The 17,867-nt window shown below is 48.0% G+C and overlaps 2 protein-coding genes across 8 annotated transcripts in view; one reads left to right on the plus strand and one right to left on the minus strand.

Annotated features, from left to right (window-relative positions):
* Nucleotides 1-8,958, minus strand: part of LOC136429592 (mediator of RNA polymerase II transcription subunit 25-like) — a 40,535-nt gene extending 31,577 nt beyond the window's left edge. For all 3 annotated transcript variants that reach the window (XM_066419428.1, XM_066419427.1, XM_066419429.1), the window contains exons 1-7: nt 8,843-8,958; nt 5,996-6,153; nt 5,095-5,140; nt 4,761-4,885; nt 3,665-3,763; nt 3,095-3,215; nt 1,972-2,125 (exon numbers count right to left, since the gene is read on the minus strand). In XM_066419428.1, coding sequence (XP_066275525.1) covers nt 1,972-2,125; nt 3,095-3,215; nt 3,665-3,763; nt 4,761-4,885; nt 5,095-5,140; nt 5,996-6,147 — 697 coding nt within the window. In that variant the 5' untranslated portion in view covers nt 6,148-6,153; nt 8,843-8,958. The remainder of the gene's footprint in view (nt 1-1,971; nt 2,126-3,094; nt 3,216-3,664; nt 3,764-4,760; nt 4,886-5,094; nt 5,141-5,995; nt 6,154-8,842) is intronic.
* A 159-nt stretch (nt 8,959-9,117) lies between these two features.
* On the plus strand, nt 9,118-17,577 carry LOC136429595 (uridine 5'-monophosphate synthase-like). 5 transcript variants are annotated; one of them, XM_066419435.1, is made up of 13 exons: nt 9,118-9,303; nt 10,259-10,357; nt 12,528-12,689; nt 12,979-13,082; nt 13,527-13,668; nt 14,170-14,301; nt 14,646-14,779; nt 14,882-15,011; nt 15,644-15,728; nt 16,418-16,516; nt 16,669-16,781; nt 16,943-17,012; nt 17,068-17,577. In XM_066419435.1, exons 1-13 carry the CDS (start codon nt 9,145-9,147, stop codon nt 17,073-17,075), a joined length of 1,437 nt encoding a protein of 478 aa, XP_066275532.1. In that variant the 5' UTR covers nt 9,118-9,144; the 3' UTR covers nt 17,076-17,577. The 5 variants fall into 5 exon arrangements, with proteins under 5 accessions (XP_066275532.1, XP_066275531.1, XP_066275533.1 ...); XM_066419434.1 differs by having other exon boundaries at nt 16,943-17,577; XM_066419436.1 differs by lacking the exon at nt 10,259-10,357 and having other exon boundaries at nt 16,943-17,577.
* Nucleotides 17,578-17,867: the final 290 nt, after the last annotated feature.

Genomic DNA, 17,867 nt, shown 5'->3' on the forward strand with positions numbered 1-17,867 from the left:
GCTTCTGTGGGCGAGAGTTTGAGTTGGCGCCATCTTTGTCTGGGATCTCCCGTCTTTACCATATATGACGTCACGGTAAACACCGCAGCATACGTCTTTGGTGTTCAAATCAAAGCACCTAGCTACAAGGCGTCGTATGTTCTGCTATGAGAAGATGTCACGTAACTCACGTTACAATTGCAAATTCAGTTAAGCAAAAATTCACAATAGAAGATAATGGCCGTGGCTGTTGTGTATGTTGTAGTACAAATAAAGGAACAAAGAATGTTTGTGTGTCATGTGAACTATACGAGGCCGGGGGGACTCACGTCAAGCCCGTATTTACGCCATCGTCTCCCATCAGAGCTTCCGGACATTACGAGCTCGCCAAAGGTACGTTTTAGTTTTAACCTCCTTTGATTTTAGCATTTCAGGACATCAAAGTTTCGCACTACCATTGAAAGGCAATCGTGTATCATTATTCTAGATTGGTATCAGTGTTAGACATCGATAAAATAAGCTTGCAGGCGAAGGGAAATCTTTATTCTTGTATAGGTTTCATTTCAACATGTCAGAAATGTAATGAAATGCAATGTGAATATCAAACCGTGATGAAAGCTTTAGAGATCGCAGCGCCGCTTCTCTCGCCCACCCAGCGTATAGTTACTTGACGCTGTTTGTCGGTTCCCGCCAAATTTCCACGCCTGTTTTAGCGGAAGCGGAAATACAACGCAAGCCCCTTGCGTAAGATGACGATCTGCGGTTCATGAATATTAAAACAGGCACGGGCTGATTCGCTATCGCCGCAGGGCGGACGACCAATCCTGCCACCGTGCAGGCGGCTTCCAGCCGTGCGCGCGGCCATAAATCATAAGCACTTCTCCACCCCTGTGGACGGTCTTCGGGGGACAGCGGGAGGGTGGGCCGGGAAAGCTTGGGCGCGCGTGCGGTGCTTGGTGGCGAGCCGATATACGGTGCCTGGCCCCCAGGGTAAGGTGCACACACACAAATACACACATTCACAGGTGCACACACACAAATACAAACAGTCACAGGTTCACACACACAAATACAAACAGTCACACACACACAGATGCATACACTCAGATACACACATGCACAAATGCATACACACACACATACACACACAGACATACAAATGCACACATTCACAGGTGCACACACACAAATACAAACAGTCACAGGTTCACACACACAAATACAAACAGTCACACACACACAGATGCATACACTCAGATAAACACATGCACAAATGCATACACACACACATACACACACAGACATACAAATGCACACGTTCCTATTTCTTACCTTTGAGCTGGAAGCCCTTAAGGAGGATGAGGTGCCGCGGGTCGGTGGTGTAGTCCTTACCTTTGAGCTCGAAGCCCTTAAGGAGGATGAGGTGCCTCGGGTCGGTGGTGTAGTCCTTACCTTTGAGCTGGAAGCCCTTAAGGAGGATGAGGCGCCTTGGGTCGGTGGTGTAGTCCTTACCTTTGAGCTGGAAGCCCTTAAGGAGGATGAGGTGCCTTGGGTCGGTGGTGTAGTCCTTACCTTTGAGCTGGAAGCCTTTAAGGAGGATGAGGTGCCTTGGGTCGGTGGTGTAGTCCTTACCTTTGAGCTGGAAGCCCTTAAGGAGGATGAGGTGCCTTGGGTCGGTGGTGTAGTCCTTACCTTTGAGCTGGAAGCCTTTAAGGAGGATGAGGTGCCTTGGGTCGGTGGTGTAGTCCTTACCTTTGAGCTGGAAGCCTTTAAGGAGGATGAGGTGCCTTGGGTCGGTGGTGTAGTCCTTACCTTTGAGCTAGAAGCCTTTAAGGAGGATGAGGTGCCGCGGGTCGGTGGTGTAGTCCTTACCTTTGAGCTGGAAGCCTTTAAGGAGGATAAGGTGCCGCGGGTCGGTTGTGTAGTCCTTACCTTTGAGCTGGAAGCCCTTAAGGAGGATGAGGTACCTTGGGTCGGTTGTGTAGTCCTTACCTTTGAGCTGGAAGCCTTTAAGGAGGATGAGGTGCCGCGGGTCGGTGGTGTAGTCCTTGTGGGACTGGTCCTGGCTGCTGCCCAGCCCCTTCTCATACAGCCGCTGCAGAACCGGCAGCTTCCGCGGAGACATGATGGAGAAGTTGATTCCTCTCTGTACAGGGCAGAAAACAGCCGTGTGAGACCCTCTGTACGGGGCAGAAAACAGCCATGTGATACCCACTGTACAGGGAAAATAAAACAGCTGTGTGAGACTCTGTACATGGCAGAAAACAGCCGTGTGAGACCCACTGTACAGGGCAAAAAAAACAGCTTTGTGAGACTCTGTACATGAACATGGCAAAAAACAGCTGTGTGAGACCCTCTGTACAGTAGTGAACAGCAGATACTGGTGCATGGTAAGTGAACACCACTATGATACCAATTAATGTAAGAGGAGGGGGGGCTGAATGAATTCCCCAGAATCTTGTGACCTGACCTTGGCATGACCTTTTCATACTTTCCTCCGTCACCCTGTGCTATGACCTTATTCTACTCAGCTTTCTGCTAGCTGTAGGCAAAATCTACCTTTCACCTTTGCCCTGACCTAACCTCTTCCCCTGACCTCTCCCATGATGCCTACCAGCTGCTTGGCTGTCTGCCCGCTGTAGGCAATGTAACCATTGACCTTTGCCCTGACCCTGAACTGACCTCTCCCATGATGCCTCCCAGCTGCTCGGCTGTCTGCCCGCTGTAGGCAATGTAACCTTTAACTTCTCCCCGACCCTGAACTGACCTCTCCCATGATGCCTCCCAGCTGCTCGGCTGTCTGCCCGCTGTAGGCAATGTAACCTTTAACCTCTCCCCCTGACCCTGAACTGACCTCTCCCATGATGCCTCCCAGCTGCTCGGCTGTCTGCCCGCTGTAGGCAATGTAACCTTTAACCTCTCCCCCTGACCCTGAACTGACCTCTCCCATGATGCCTCCCAGCTGCTCGGCTGTCTGCCCGCTGTCGGCAATGTAACCTTTAACCTCTCCCCCTGACCCTGAACTGACCTCTCCCATGATGCCTCCCAGCTGCTCGGCTGTCTGCCCGCTGTCGGCAATGTAACCTTTAACCTCTCCCCCTGACCCTGAACTGACCTCTCCCATGATGCCCCCCAGCTGCTCGGCTGTCTGCCCGCTGTAGGTGATGCTTTCGATGGACGGCATCAGGAATGGGGGCGAGTTGCAGACCAGAATGCACTGCTTCTGGAGACTGGGTCTGTCGTGAAAATGTTACGCAGAACTTATCAAAGGGTGCACAACTTACATCAAAAAGTGCACAACTTGTATAGCAGAGGGTGCACAACTCTTAGATCAAAGGGTGCACAACTCTTACATCAAAGGGTGCACAACTTGTATAGCAGAGGGTGCACAACTCTTAGATCAAAGAGTGTACAACTTGTACAGCAAAGGGTGCACAACTCTTACATCGAAGGGAGCACATCTCTTACATCAAAGGGTGCACAACTCATTCAGCAAAGGGTGCACAACTCTTATATCAAAGGGTGCACAACCCTGACATCAAAGGGTGCACAACACTTACATCAAATGGTGCAAAAATAGCTACTGTAAATTAACAAGGTACACAAGTTTAGTGATATACATCATCCCTTTAATCTCTACAAATGAAACAATGTTTGCAACTTAGATATTAGGAATATTCCTTACGTTTGTTCTCGAACTTTCTGAAAATCGTCAAAGAGTTGAAGCGCAGAGCTGAGACCTTCAGCAATATGGCTACACGAATGGCCAGCCCCTCCTACAAACCTGAAAAAAACATTTGTGCTCAGTTAGTGGATCAGGGTCCAGGTCTGCATGTGAGGAGTTACTGATAGTGGATCAGGGTCCAGGTCTGCATGTGAGGAGTTAGGGTTAGTGGATCAGGGTCTAGGTCTGTGAGGAGTTAGGGTTAGTGGATCAGGGTCCAGGTCTGCATGTGAGGGGTTAGGGTTAGTGGATTGGGATTCAGGTCTGCATGTGAGGAGTTAGGGTTAGTGGATCGGGGTTCAGGTCTGCATGTGAGGAGTTAGGGTTAGTGGATCAGGGTCCAGGTCTGTGAGGAGTTAGGGTTAGTGGATCAGGGTCCAGGTCTGTGAGGAGTTAGGGTTAGTGGATCAGGGTCCAGGTCTGCATGTGAGGAGTTAGGGATAGTGGATCAGGGTCTAGGTCTGCATGTGAGGAGTTAGGGTTAGTGGATCAGGGTCCAGGTCTGTGAGGAGTTAGGGTTAGTGGATCAGGGTCCAGGTCTGTGAGGAGTTAGGGTTAGTGGATCAGGGTCCAGGTCTGTGAGGAGTTAGGGTTAGTGGATCGGGGTCCAGGTCTGTGAGGAGTTAGGGTTAGTGGATCAGGGTCCAGGTCTGTGAGGAGTTAGGGTTAGTGGATCAGGGTCCAGGTCTGCATGTGAGGAGTTAGGGTTGGTGGATCAGGGTCCAGGTCTATGAGGAGTTAGGGTTGGTAGATCAGGGTCCAGGTCTGTGAAGAGTTCGGGTTGGTGGATCAGAGTCCAGGTCTGTGAAGAGTTAGGGTTAGTGGATCAGGGTCCAAGTCTGTGAGGGGTTAGGGTTAGTGGATCAGGGGCCAGGTCTGTGAGGAGTTAGGGTTAGTGGATCGGGGTTCAGGTCTGTGAGGAGTTAGGGTTAGTGGATCAGGGTACAGTGTTGGTACTAGTGTTGGTACTAGTGCTGGTACTAGTGTTGGTACCAGTGTTGGTACCAGTGTTGGCACTAGTGTTGGTACCAGTGTTGGCACTAGTGTTGGTACTTACTTTATCCTGTCCAGCCACGTGAGGAAAACGTGGGCACTGCTGGTCGGAGCGATGCAGACAGTCGCCGGCTCGGGGGCGCAGTCCGCGGTCTGGAACACGATCAGCCCGTACAGCGCACCTCCGTACTGGGGATACAAAATACAGGTATATCGTACCATATACAGGCATATGGTACAAAATACAGGTATATCGTACAAAATACAAGCATATTGTACAAATTACAGGCATATGGTGAGGACTAAAATCCAACATAATTCTGAAGCTTTTACTTTAAAATGTTCCAGAACCAAAGAAAGAAAATTGGTGCAGCCTAACAAAAAATAAAACAACTTACGTCCCCACCGAAGTCTGTCTCTGCAACTGGTCCTCCATTGAAATACCTGAGGGAAACAAATACAGTACACATAAACGGATGACATCACAACTTGAGGGGCAAAAAAACATGCATAAACGGATGACATCACAACCTGAAGGGTAGAAACGGATGATGACATCACCTGATGTGTGACTGGTAAGACAAGGCAAAACTGAAACCTCTTAAAGGATCAGAGTAGGGTTTGAGTAAGGTGAGAGTTAGGGACACTTACTCCACAGTAGGAATGATGTAAGACGTCTTGAGGTTGTTGAAGTAGGGTTAGAGTAAGGTGAGAGTTAAGTAAGACACTTACTCCACAGTAGGAATGATGTAAGACGTCTTGAGGTTGTGGAAGTAGGGTTCAAGTAAGGTGAGTGTTAAGTAAGACACTTACTCCACAGTAGGAATGATGTAAGACGTCTTGAGGTTGTTGAAGTAGGGTTCGAGTAAGGTGAGTGTTAAGTAAAACACTTACTCCACAGTAGGAATGATGTAAGATGTCTTGAGGTTGTTGAAGTAGGGTTAGAGTAAGGTGAGTGTTAAGTAAGACACTTACTCCACAGTAGGAATGATGTAAGACGTCTTGAGGTTGTTGAAGTAGGGTTAGAGTAAGGTGAGTGTTAAGTAAGACACGTACTCCACAGTAGGAATGATGTAAGACGTCTTGAGGTTGTTGAAGTAGGGTTAGAGTAAGGTGAGTGTTAAGTAAGACACTTACTCCACAGTAGGAATGATGTAAGACGTCTTGAGGTTGTTGAAGTAGGGTTAGAGTAAGGTGAGTGTTAAGTAAGACACTTACTCCACAGTAGGAATGATGTAAGACGTCTTGAGGTTGTTGAAGTAGGGTTCGAGTAAGGTGAGTGTTAAGTAAGACACTTACTCCACAGTAGGAATGATGTAAGACGTCTTGAGGTTGTTGAAGTAGGCGCCCAGGTTCGCCGTCCCCTCGATGACGAACACGACGTCAGCCTTGATCTGCTGAACCGTCGGCTCGCTCTGCTCGGGGGTGGGAGGGGGGTTCGGTACAACCATGGTTGCCTGGCAACAACAATAAACAAATGAAAAACAACATGGGCCTGTCAATAACAATGAATAGCAAAAAAAGAAACAACAGCATGGACCTTAAGGTTGCTGGATCTGCAGCTTTTACGGTAAGGGAAATACAAGTTTCTGCATACATTATGCAAATTAGGTTCTCATTAGCATAATTAATGTCCAGATGCATTCACCTTTCCTAAAGGTACCTACATCTCAAATATGACATCCACAGCTTTTACGGTTAGGGAAATACAAGTTTATGCATAAATTATGCAAATTAGGACCTCATTAGCATAATTTATTGTCAAGTGTATTTACCTGTTCTACAGGTACCTACATCTCAAATATAACATCCATACTATGAAACATAAGGTACATATAACTTTCTGCAAAAAGCAGCAATACCATTAGAGCTACCACCCCACATCTACTTGGTTTTGGGCAGAAGAACCACCAGCTGAACATTGGAACTTGGGGAATACTTCTTCTAGATAAGAGACAAACAGATTCGAGAGGTGCGACCTCAAAGCACATACCCACAACAGATATTCCTCATTACTTATGCAAATTCAGTCCAAATTTGCATAATTAGCACTTCAGTTTGTACATCTCTGTCCAACCCACATGCGTTCCAAATAACATGAAAATCTGTCGTTCCTTTCTTCAGTTATTCTCCTTGGAAGATTTTTACAAATACGCCATTGCAGTTCCTGTGACACATACCAGGGGACCCAAAATCGACCTTGACCTTTCTCCTCCCAGCACCTACCCACATATCAAATATCATTGTAGTCCATCGACACATTCTTCAGTGATGCTGATTTTAAGCGTCCGGTGACACAAACATACACACACCTGATAACACACACAAATGCACTCAAAACAATATCCCCGGAAAACCTGACGGAAGTGCGTGGTCGTCACTCTGATTTCTGGCCCCTATTGGTCCTGAGTTTGTGCCACAATAGTGTCCATACAGAGAGTCTACAGCGATCGGAACGACAGCCCCCCTTCCCGCCATTGAGGCTTATCCACGAGCTTCCACGAGCGGTACTTCCTCATCGCACACCCTTCACCCTTTACACCCGTACCTACACGGACCACAAGAATGCGGTGTGCATCTACAGCAGCTTACTCAAGGCTCCCCACTCCACATCAATGCGACTTAACCTTCCGGTCCGACTAGGGGTCCACGGCGCGCCACAGCGTCCTGCAGTGAGATCGTCATCAGTCTGGAATACTACGCACACCCGAAACTCTTGACTCTTTCCAGTAGAGGAGAATAGCTTAGAGTTGTTTAGCACAGCCAGATTGACAGTCCATCAAGACCAGCTCCAGCTGCGTGTACCCGCCCACGGCCCACTTCACAGTACTAAGTTAGAGCTCCACGCCGACGTACCCTTTCCGGTTTGTCTCTACGCTGTTCGACAGTGCCCGGCCGGTGACGTCCTGCGGCGCGTTCTTCACCAGCCTTGGACTGTTTTTATGAACTTGAATATCTACCTACTTTCTAATTTAGATTCAGCACTACCACTACAACTAACCACTTTTCCGCTACACTGTTTGGGGCCCTCACTACCCTCGGCTTGGCCGTTGATGACAACCAATAAGCCTCTACCACACAGAGCAGTTTCACAGATTAAAGACATCACATGCCCCAAACCACGTAGCTCTCTCCTTGTATTTTTGTATGTGTACGTAAGTGTAATTCTAGTAGGATTGGTCTGGACCTATCGTAGGGAATTACTCTGGAGGAAGCGACCTCTGACCTCCGCTCGTGCCACACTCATTCTGCGAAATCAGCCGTTCCGAACGGCCAGCTTACCTCCCGTGCAATGTTACCACCATCCCGCCCTTGCTGCAATTTCATTTTTTTTAAGAACTCATAAAATTGTTTACCACTTACCAACACTGTACATAATACATTACAGTTTGTGTTGTGACCGCCAAGACCACAGTCTTTGGCCGTTGATGTCTTTGTACAACCAATAAGCCTCTACCACAGAGCATTTTCACAGACTAAAGACATCACTCACTCACTCACTCATGACCTCAGTGGTCGAAGGGGCGTCATGACAGCCAGCCGCAATGATCCGTGCCCATCCTGTTCTGTCCTCGGCCTCTCTGATCAGTAAAGACATCACATGCCCCAAATCGCGTACTAGTAGCTCTCTCCTCGTATTTTTGTATGTGTACGTAAGTGTGATTAAATGTTAAAAGGCCCCTGAGACGTAAACAAAACCCGTCTCGGCATTGTTATGCAAATTTAGACAATGTGGAGACGGGAACTGTTTACAAGCCGGCGGCCTTCACCTTTGACACTGGACATGCGTAGTCGGGACCGTGAAAACATTATGGGCTTATTAACGAAGTAAACAAATTATAACAGCGGATGGCCCCATAGCCCAGGGAAGTAAACAATAACAGCGGATGGCCCCATAGCTCAGGAAACACGGATGTAGCCAGAGTGATTTCCAGTTTGCCCTGTTGAAGAAAAGTGAACTCCCACAAAGTCAAAATAATTTTACCTGGCCTGGAGAGGAACTGATCATTTATAATCGTGATGTATAAATATTTGTAACGTTATGACGGTGAAGAGAGGCCCCCATACTGCAGTAAACATCGCGGCATTAACCGCATGTTTAACTGTTCCCGCTGCCCCGCCAACCCAGAACACATCATACCACACCTGAGGAACACGCCCGACGATAAGACAGGTTTCCCGCGCCCTTCTCCGTTCCGCAGACGATACTTTCAGGAAATAATTTACTTCCTCACAGAGAGCCCTATCCAAGATGGCGGCGGTCAAAGGTCACATGCCAAGATATCGTTCTTTTTTGTAAAAAGAATAACAGGAGAGGTTTTCAGTTTAATTTTGCACTATAAATCAAGGCTTACTGGCTGTTTAATGTGTACCTGTCGCTACGATATGTGTATTGATAAAAATTCCGCTTGCTGACCTGCAGGTCAAAGGTCAGATATTTTGGCGGGATGAGACAGGCAGACAAAATGTCGGACCGAGTGGAGAAGCTCATGTTGGACCTTTTCGACATCGAAGCGGTAAAATTTGGCGACTTTACTCTGAAGAGCGGCATTCAGTCCCCGATTTACTTCGATCTGCGGGTCATCGTGAGTTATCCAGTCATAATGGTGCGTATATCTTTGTTATATTACCGCCCCCCCCCCCCACACACATGTGGTCCTGTCAGTATCAACTGATCACCGTTTGCCAACAAGCATCTGAAGCTTGATAAAATCGTGTGTTTAGACAAGGACTTAGATGGGCTGAAATCTTCTTTGATCAGAAGACCCCAGCTGACATAGGAGATACTGCCAATTATAACAAAAGAGCAATGTTGAAACACAAGGCAATGTCAAAGATAATAAAGGCTTTGACAAGAGGCGGGTACAGTCTCCTGTCTCCCGGGATTCGAACCCACGCCGAACCCAGGCCGCCAGACATGAGCCCAACGCCCTAACCGCAAGGCTGAAAGTTCCGGACCAGTTATACTGGTCAGTTGGTGGTGCCGTTGTTACTTACAGTTACACAGGTCTCTATAACGCCACCTCCTGCTGTCCGGGACTTTTATGGCCCATACCCACTGGGCGGTCCGGTTACGGGTGGCCGCTATAAGCACGATTCAATCAGGATATTGTTACACTACTCCCCCTTTCATTTGTAAGATTCGTCCTCAAATCTCTCTATCCTTGTGCGGCACATCTTGCCATTACTAGTACTCACCAGGCCGTGTGGGAATCCCTCGAGGCGAACAGTCTCCTGGCTCCCGAGGATCGAACCCGGGCGGAACCTGGGCCGCCGGACATGAGCCAGCAGCGCATGTAGCGGATAAGGAGCCGCCGGACATGAGCCAGCAGCGCATGAAGCGGATAAGGGGCCGCCGGACATGAGCCAGCAGCGCATGAAGCGGATAAGGGGCCGCCGGACATGAGCCAGCAGCGCATGTAGCGGATAAGGGGCCGCCGGACATGAGCCAGCAGCGCATGTAGCGGATAAGGGGCCGCCGGACATGAGCCAGCAGCGCATGAAGCGGATAAGTGCAGTTGTGAATGTTCTGAACACTGAAAATTCTACTCTCTCCATTAGAACGAGGTGGCAGAACTTCTGTGGGAGACCACAAAAACGTCTGGAGCCAAGTTCGCAACAGTGTGTGGAGTACCATATACAGCCCTCCCATTGGCCACGGTAAGTACCATACAGCCCTCCCATTGGCCACGGTAAGTACCATACAGCCCTCCCATTGGCCACGGTAAGTACCATATACAGCCCTCCCATTGGCCACGGTAAGTACCATACAGCCCTCCCATTGGCCACGGTAAGTACCATACAGCCCTCTCATTGGCCACGGTAAGTACCATACAGCCCTCTCATTGGCCACGGTAGGGACCATACAGCCCTCCCATTGGCCACGGTAAGTACCATACAGCCCTCTCATTGGCCACGGTAAGTACCATACAGCCCTCTCATTGGCCACGGTAAGTACCATACAGCCCTCCCATTGGCCACGGTAAGGACCATACAGCCCTCCCATTGGCCACGGTAAGTAAAATACTAGTATAATACATGATGCAAAATTATATACAGTCAGTAGTAAACACAAGTTTTAACAAAGTTTACAACCTGAAATAATGTTAACAACCTGAAATAATGGATTTTGATAGGTGATAAAAGAAAAAAGCATTATTCTGCAGAGTTTAAAGGGGCATATTGTAGAATCTGGTGGCCAAAAACTATAAATAGTAAGAATTTGAAAGATCTACACTAAGATTCTCATTTGTAACTTATTTGTTACTTATTTCCAACATATTCCCGTCATTTTGTCACATTCCCGTCATTAATAAACGGCGAAAAACGCAAAACTCGCAAGATCTGGTTCATTTACATATTAACTTGCGTCCCGCAAGTTAATATGAAAATAAGCCAGCGTGGAACGCTAAGAAATAACCGAATCGACCGTTGCGGTCGGTGTTTGAGCGTCACAGGAAAATCACCAAAAGTGAACAAACTTCAGAAAGCAGCGGTGGGGATTGCGTACATAACTTTTTTTCAAGACGATCGCACGACACTACAAAGTCGCATCCATACATGATGAATATTGCTGTGCAGTGTAATAAGGTAGATGCAACTAATGATGTAGAAAAATGATCAAAAACAAAGAATTTTGTTTTATGTTAATGTTATAATATGCCCCTTTAAGGACTTCATTGATGTGGTGGTTCTTGGGGAGGTAGAACAAATCCTAAAAAATGTTTGATTTCCATTCTGCCATTTTCTTCATAAAAGCCTCCTTGTTCACTGTCACATTGCTGTTAGCCTCCAATCTGATCGATATGGCACCAATTATAATGTGCATCAGTACCACCAAAATCAATATAAATTTCCCTTTTTTTCCATCTTTGGAAACTGTTATCTTTACCTGAACAACTTTCAGACAATGAGAGATTTTCGATAAATTTGCAGACAGGGATTTAGCAAATCTTGCAGGGCCAACCTTAATCAAGTTAATGAGGTGTGACCATCCCTCTGTTGACCCCCTGTCAGTGGAGCTGACAAAAGTACACCAGTCTACAGTTTCTCAAGGGAGATTTCCAGAGTGTGTGCAACCAAATCAGTTGTACTCAGGAGCCCTGATTGTCCCAAATGTGTCCCAAATTGATTTGTGAGTTGTCCCGGGTCAAATTTTGGTGGCCCCTTGACATCGGGACATAGTAACTTTGAGCCCTGACAACCCTCCCATTGGCCACAGTAAGTACCATACAGCCCTCCCACTGGCTAGAAGGTTTAATTTATGCAATCCCTGTAATAAATTATGATGTCATACAATCTTTAGTTTGTACTAAGTTTTTGACATGTCATAGTGATTTTTGGATGCAATCTTGCCACAGGCATATCTGTTATGAACTTCTATTTCACTTTCTAATTACAATAGTGCTGATAATTCAATGGTGCTTCACCAAATTGCATGTTTTATTGCTTTTTATGCACATGAATTATAGTAACATTGATAGCTACAGGACGTCCCGATGCTGTTTGTTTGTTTGTTTACTCTGCTGGTTTCCCCAGCTGAAGTCTGCCCACTACAACGTCCCGATGCTGTTTGTTTGTTTGTTTACTCTGCTGGTTTCCCCAGCTGATGTCGGCCCACCACGATGTCTCAATGCTGTTTGTTTGTTTGTTTGTTTGTTTGTTTACTCTGCCGGTTTCCCCAGCTGATGTCTGCCCACCACAACGTCCCAATGCTTTTTGTTTGTTTGTTTGTTTACTCTGCCGGTTTCCCCAGCTGATGTCTGCCCACTACGACGTCCCGATGCTGTTTGTTTGTTTGTTTGTTTGTTTACTCTGCCGGTTTCCCCAGCTGATGTCTGCCCACCACGACGTCCCGATGCTGATCCGGCGGAAGGAAGCGAAGGACTACGGCACCAAGAAGATGATTGAGGGGAAGTTTGAGCCGGGCAGCAGCTGTCTGATCGTGGAGGACGTCGTTACCAGCGGGTCCAGCGTCAAGGAGACGGCAGAGGTACGTGTCCTCGTTAGGTACGTGTCATTGTTAGGTACATGTCATTGTTAGGTACATGTCATTGTTAGGTACGTGTCATTGTTAGGTACGTGTCCTCGTTAGGTACGTGTCATCGTTAGGTACGTGTCCTCGTTAGGTACGTGTCATCGTTAGGTACGTGTCCTCGTTAGGTACATGTCACAGTTAGGTACTGCAGAGGTTTGGTACTGCAGAGGTTTGGTACCGCAGAGGTTTGGTACTGCAGAGGTTTGGTGTGTTTTTTAACGTCACCCTTGTTTTCCTACTCCAGTCGCTGGAATCGGTGGGTCTGGTTGTCACAGATGCTGTAGTCCTGCTGGACAGGGAGCAGGGCGGGAAACAGAAGCTAAAGGAAGCTGGGATTGCACTGCAAAGGTAAGAATCAATGTGTCAACTTAACAAACAATTACTCACAAAACATATCCTATCTGCATAAAAATCAACCTTCCTCCCCTATAGCATCAGTCTCACATCCCAGTAATACCTGTCCCCCCTGCAGCATCTGTGGTATGTCCCAGTAATACCTGTCCCCCCTGCAGCATCTGTGGTATGTCCCAGTAATACCTGTCCCCCCTGCAGCATCTGTGGTATGTCCCAGTAATACCTGTCCCCCCTGCAGCATCTGTGGTATGTCCCAGTAATACCTGTCCCCCCTGCAGCATCTGTGGTATGTCCCAGTAATACCTGTCCCCCCTGCAGCATCTGTGGTATGTCCCAGTAATACCTGTCCCCCCTGCAGCATCTGTGGTATGTCCCAGTAATACCTGTCCCCCCTGCAGCATCTGTGGTATGTCCCAGTAATACCTGTCCCCCCTGCAGCATCTGTGGTACGTCCCAACTGTTGCGAATCCTGAGGAAACACGAGAAGATTCCGGAGTCGGTTGCGGAGCAGGTCCGAGACTTCGTCCGCAACAACACCTTCCCCCCCAGTCAGGAGCCACCCGTCAAAAAGTCTAGAAAGGTAAGGCACAAACATGGCAGAGTGTCGTTTGGTTTTGTCTGTTTGTTTGTGTGTGCCTTAAGCATTCAGGGTAGCCTCCAGGGTAGGTAGAGCTTTACAAGATATCTGAGACTTCAAGTCACTTAGAATGGATTGTGCCCAAACCTGCTGGCTATCAAGTTTCAGCCTGTAGTTTGTGGACAGCCCAAACCTGCTGGCTATCAAGTTTCAGCCTGTAGTTTGTGGACAGCCCAAACCTGCTGGCTTTCAAGTTTCAGCCTGTAGTTTTCGGCAGCCCAAACCTGCTGGCTATCAAGTTTCAGCCTGTAGTTTGTGGACAGCCCAAACCTGCTGGCTATCAAGTTTCAGCCTGTAGTTTGTGGACAGCCCAAACCTGCTGGCTATCAAGTTTCAGCCTGTAGTTTGTGGACAGCCCAAACCTGCTGGGCTGATAAGTTTTCAGCCTGTAGTTTTCGGCAGCCCAAACCTGCTGGGCTGATAAGTTTCCAACCTTTTTTCCAGATCCTGAGCTACAGAGAAAGAGGCGATCTCTGTCAGCATCCTGTTGCTAAGCAACTGTTTGGCATCATGGAGAGTAAGAAGTCCAACCTGGCGGTGTCGGCTGACCTCTGCACGACCGCGCAGATTCTCAAGGTGACCTTTTCTGTTTACCTGGCTGACCAGGTTGTTGTTGTTTAAAATGGTGATAAGATTGTTGTTGTTTTCAGCTGGCTGATGAGGTTGTTGTTGTTTTCAGCTGGCTGACGAGGTTGTTGTTGTTTTCAGCTGGCTGATGAGGTTGTTGTTGTTTTCAGCTGGCTGATGAGGAGGTTGTTGTTGTTTTTAGCTGGCTGATGAGGTTGTTGTTGTTTTCAGCTGGGTGATGAGGAGGTTGTTGTTGTTTTCAGCTGGCTGATGAGGTTGTTGTTGTTTTCAGCTGGCTGACAAGGTTGTTGTTGTTTTCATCTGGCTGATGAGGAGGTTGTTGTTGTTTTCAGCTGGCTGACGAGGTTGGGCCGCACATCTGCATGTTGAAGACTCATGTGGACATCATTAATGACTTCAGTGCTGAGTTTGTGCAGAGTCTCACAGAGCTGGCCAACCGACACGAGTTTCTCATCTTCGAGGACAGGTAACTTTTACACTCCCTTTGCAATTTCACTCTGATAGAGCATAAATAGTAATTCTGTGTGACATAGAACAGGCATTACAAGACAAGTTTTTCTTGTTGCAGGAAGTTTGCCGACATCGGCAGCACGGTGCAGCACCAGTACCGGGACGGGCTGTTCCAGATCGCCGACTGGGCTCATCTCATCAACGCCCACAGTCTGCCGGGCGCTGGTGTGCTGGAGGGGCTCAAACAGGTCAGGGGGCACTCGGGTCAGGGGGCACTCAGGTCAGGGGGCACTCGGGTCAGGGGACACTTGGGTTAGGGGGCACTCGGGTCAGGGGGCACCCGGGTCAGGGGGCACTCGGGTCAGGGGACACTTGGGTTAGGGGGCACTCGGGTCAGGGGGCACTCGGGTCAGGGGGCACTCGGGTCAGGGGGCACTCGGGTCAGGGGGCACTCGGGTCTGGGGTCAGGATCTCACTCAGGTCAGGGGCTCAAACTGGTCGGGTCACTCAGGTTGGGCTCAAGAGGAGAGGTCAATAGGAGGGGTCAATCGAGTCAGGGGTTACTCAGATTCAGGTATCCAGACCTGTACCTGTGTCTGAACAGCCTGCAACCTTCAGTAGGTAGTGGGTACCGATAGTAACTACAGGAAGTGCCTAACAATGGTAGCAGGTACCAGTAGTGCGTACCAGTAGTTGATAATGGGTACCAGTAATTGGTACCAGTAGTGGGTAATGGGTACCAGCAGTACAGCAGTAGTGGGTACAGCAGTAGTGCGTACCGGGTACCAGTAGTGGGTACCAGTAATGGGTAATGGGTACCGGTAGTACAGGAGAAGTATGGACCAGTGTACATCCCTAAAACAGACCATGGTGCCTGCAGGTCGGCCTGGGGAAACAGAGAGCCTGTCTGCTGATCGCTGAGATGAGTTCACAAGGAAACCTGGCGACGGGAGAGTATACTAAAGGTATCGCTGTGCTCCATTGTACTAAAGGTACCGCTGTGCTACTTAAATATGAAGGTACCGCTGTGCTCCTTTTATTCTAAAGGTACCGCCGTACTCCTTTAATACTTAAGGTACCACTGTGCTCCATTGTACTAAAGGTACCGCTGTGCTACATAAATATGAAGGTACCGCTGTGCTCCTTTTATACTAAAGGTATCGCTGTGCTCCTTTTATACTAAAGGTATCGCTGTGCTCCTTTTATACTAAAGGTATCGCTGTGCTCCTTTTATACTAAAGGTATCGCTGTGCTACTTTAATATGAAGGTACCACTGTGCTCCTTTAATACTTAAGGTACCACTGCGCTCTTTAATTCTTAAGGTACGCTGTGCTCCTTTAATCCTTGAGGTACCACGCAGTGTGCTCCTTTAATTCTTAAGGTACCGCACACTGCGCTCCTTTAATTCTTAAAGTACCGCACACTGTGCTCCTTTAATACTAAATGTACTGCTGAGCTCCTTTAATACTTAAGGTACCGCACACTGTGCTCCTTTAATACTAAATGTACCACTGTGCTCCATTATACTAAAGGTACCGCTGTGCTATTATTATAGTATTGGTACTGTGCTCCTGTGATACTAAAGGTGCCACTGTGCCCCTTCAATGTAGTCCATGTTGTCATGACGTGGTTTTTTTCATCCATCCATGGCAGCAACTGTGAAGATGGCAGAGGAGCATCAAGACTTTGTGGTGGGGTTCATCAGCCAATCACAGCTCTCCGACAACCCTGCCTTCATTCACATGACACCAGGTCAGAGGTCACAACCTCAGGTTCTCCCAAAATGATTTCCTCACGTCTTTGACCTTCATTGACCCTGTCAGTATGACACAGCCAACAGCAGCTACATCTAGAAAGCTGGCATCTTTGGTTTCAGGAAGGTCATTTTTTTATTTTCCCCGCAGGTGTTCAGCTGTCCGGGTCAGGTGACGGCCTGGGTCAGCAGTACGTCAGTCCGTGGGACGCTGTGGTCACGAGGAGAGCTGACGTCATCATCGTGGGGAGGGGGGTGTACAAGGTGGGTGTATAGGGTGGGTGTACAAGGTGGGTGCTGTGGGTCCGGAGGTGTACAAGGGTGGAGGTATACACTATAAGTAAATGACAAGATTAACAAGTTTTCATTGTTTGTTCAGTCATACATTTTGTAAATGATGTAGAAACCTGTATCCTCCCCTGTAGGACCCGGACCCTGCCACTGCTGCCCGGAGCTACCAGACTGCAGCCTTCCAGGCCTATCAACATCGACTTACAAACTGAGCCCCTCGGCCACTGCTACCAAACTGTACCCCCACCCCCACTGCTCCCAAACTGAGCCCCCTCGGCCACTGCTACCATACTGAGCCCCTCCCTTACTGCTACCAAACTGAGCCCCCACCCCCACCAAACTGAGCCCCCACCCCCACCAAACTGAGCCCCCACCCCCACCAAACTGAGCCCCCACCCCCACTGCTACCAAACTGTACCCCCTCCCAGCTCTGCTGCCCAGCAGTACCAAACTGTACCCCCAGCCCTCCCAAGACAGTCTCAATTTTACAACATGTAGAAGAAAAGGCAGCTTTATTCATACAAAGTCTTAAAACTAAACAGTGGAATTATACGTGAAATGAGAGCTCTGTACAAGAAATGACTTAGTCAGAAAACGGTGCCGGCTGCTATAAACAAACATACAGTATTGAAGCTAGAGTAAGACGAGTGTGACAATAAGTAAGACAATAGTGTGCTGTTGTAGTACAAATGTGCTGAACATTGCTTTGTGCTGTCGTAGTAAAGATCTGCTGACCATTGCTTTGCAAATATAGCTTATATAAACTTTTCATTATGGCTCTTTTTTTCTCTGTGATTACTTCCAATGTTGCTAGGGGGTGTCCTTACCTGAATTGTGCCCGGGAGCACCAAAACACCAACTAGTTTCAAACTAAGCATTTCTGTCGTTCCCAGCCACACCCATCCTTGAGCTTCGCTTAGTTCGTCATCCGTTACTTTTGCTGCATTGGAATCTTATTATTTCATATTTTAAGCAGTATTTTCTGCCCTTTCAGCTCTGTAACATACTGGAGACTTTCTCCTGTAAAACTACATGTCTGTAACATACAACCCTTTGTGG

This window comes from Branchiostoma lanceolatum, chromosome 3, assembly GCF_035083965.1.
Source record: "Branchiostoma lanceolatum isolate klBraLanc5 chromosome 3, klBraLanc5.hap2, whole genome shotgun sequence".
Lineage (NCBI taxonomy): Eukaryota > Metazoa > Chordata > Leptocardii > Amphioxiformes > Branchiostomatidae > Branchiostoma > Branchiostoma lanceolatum.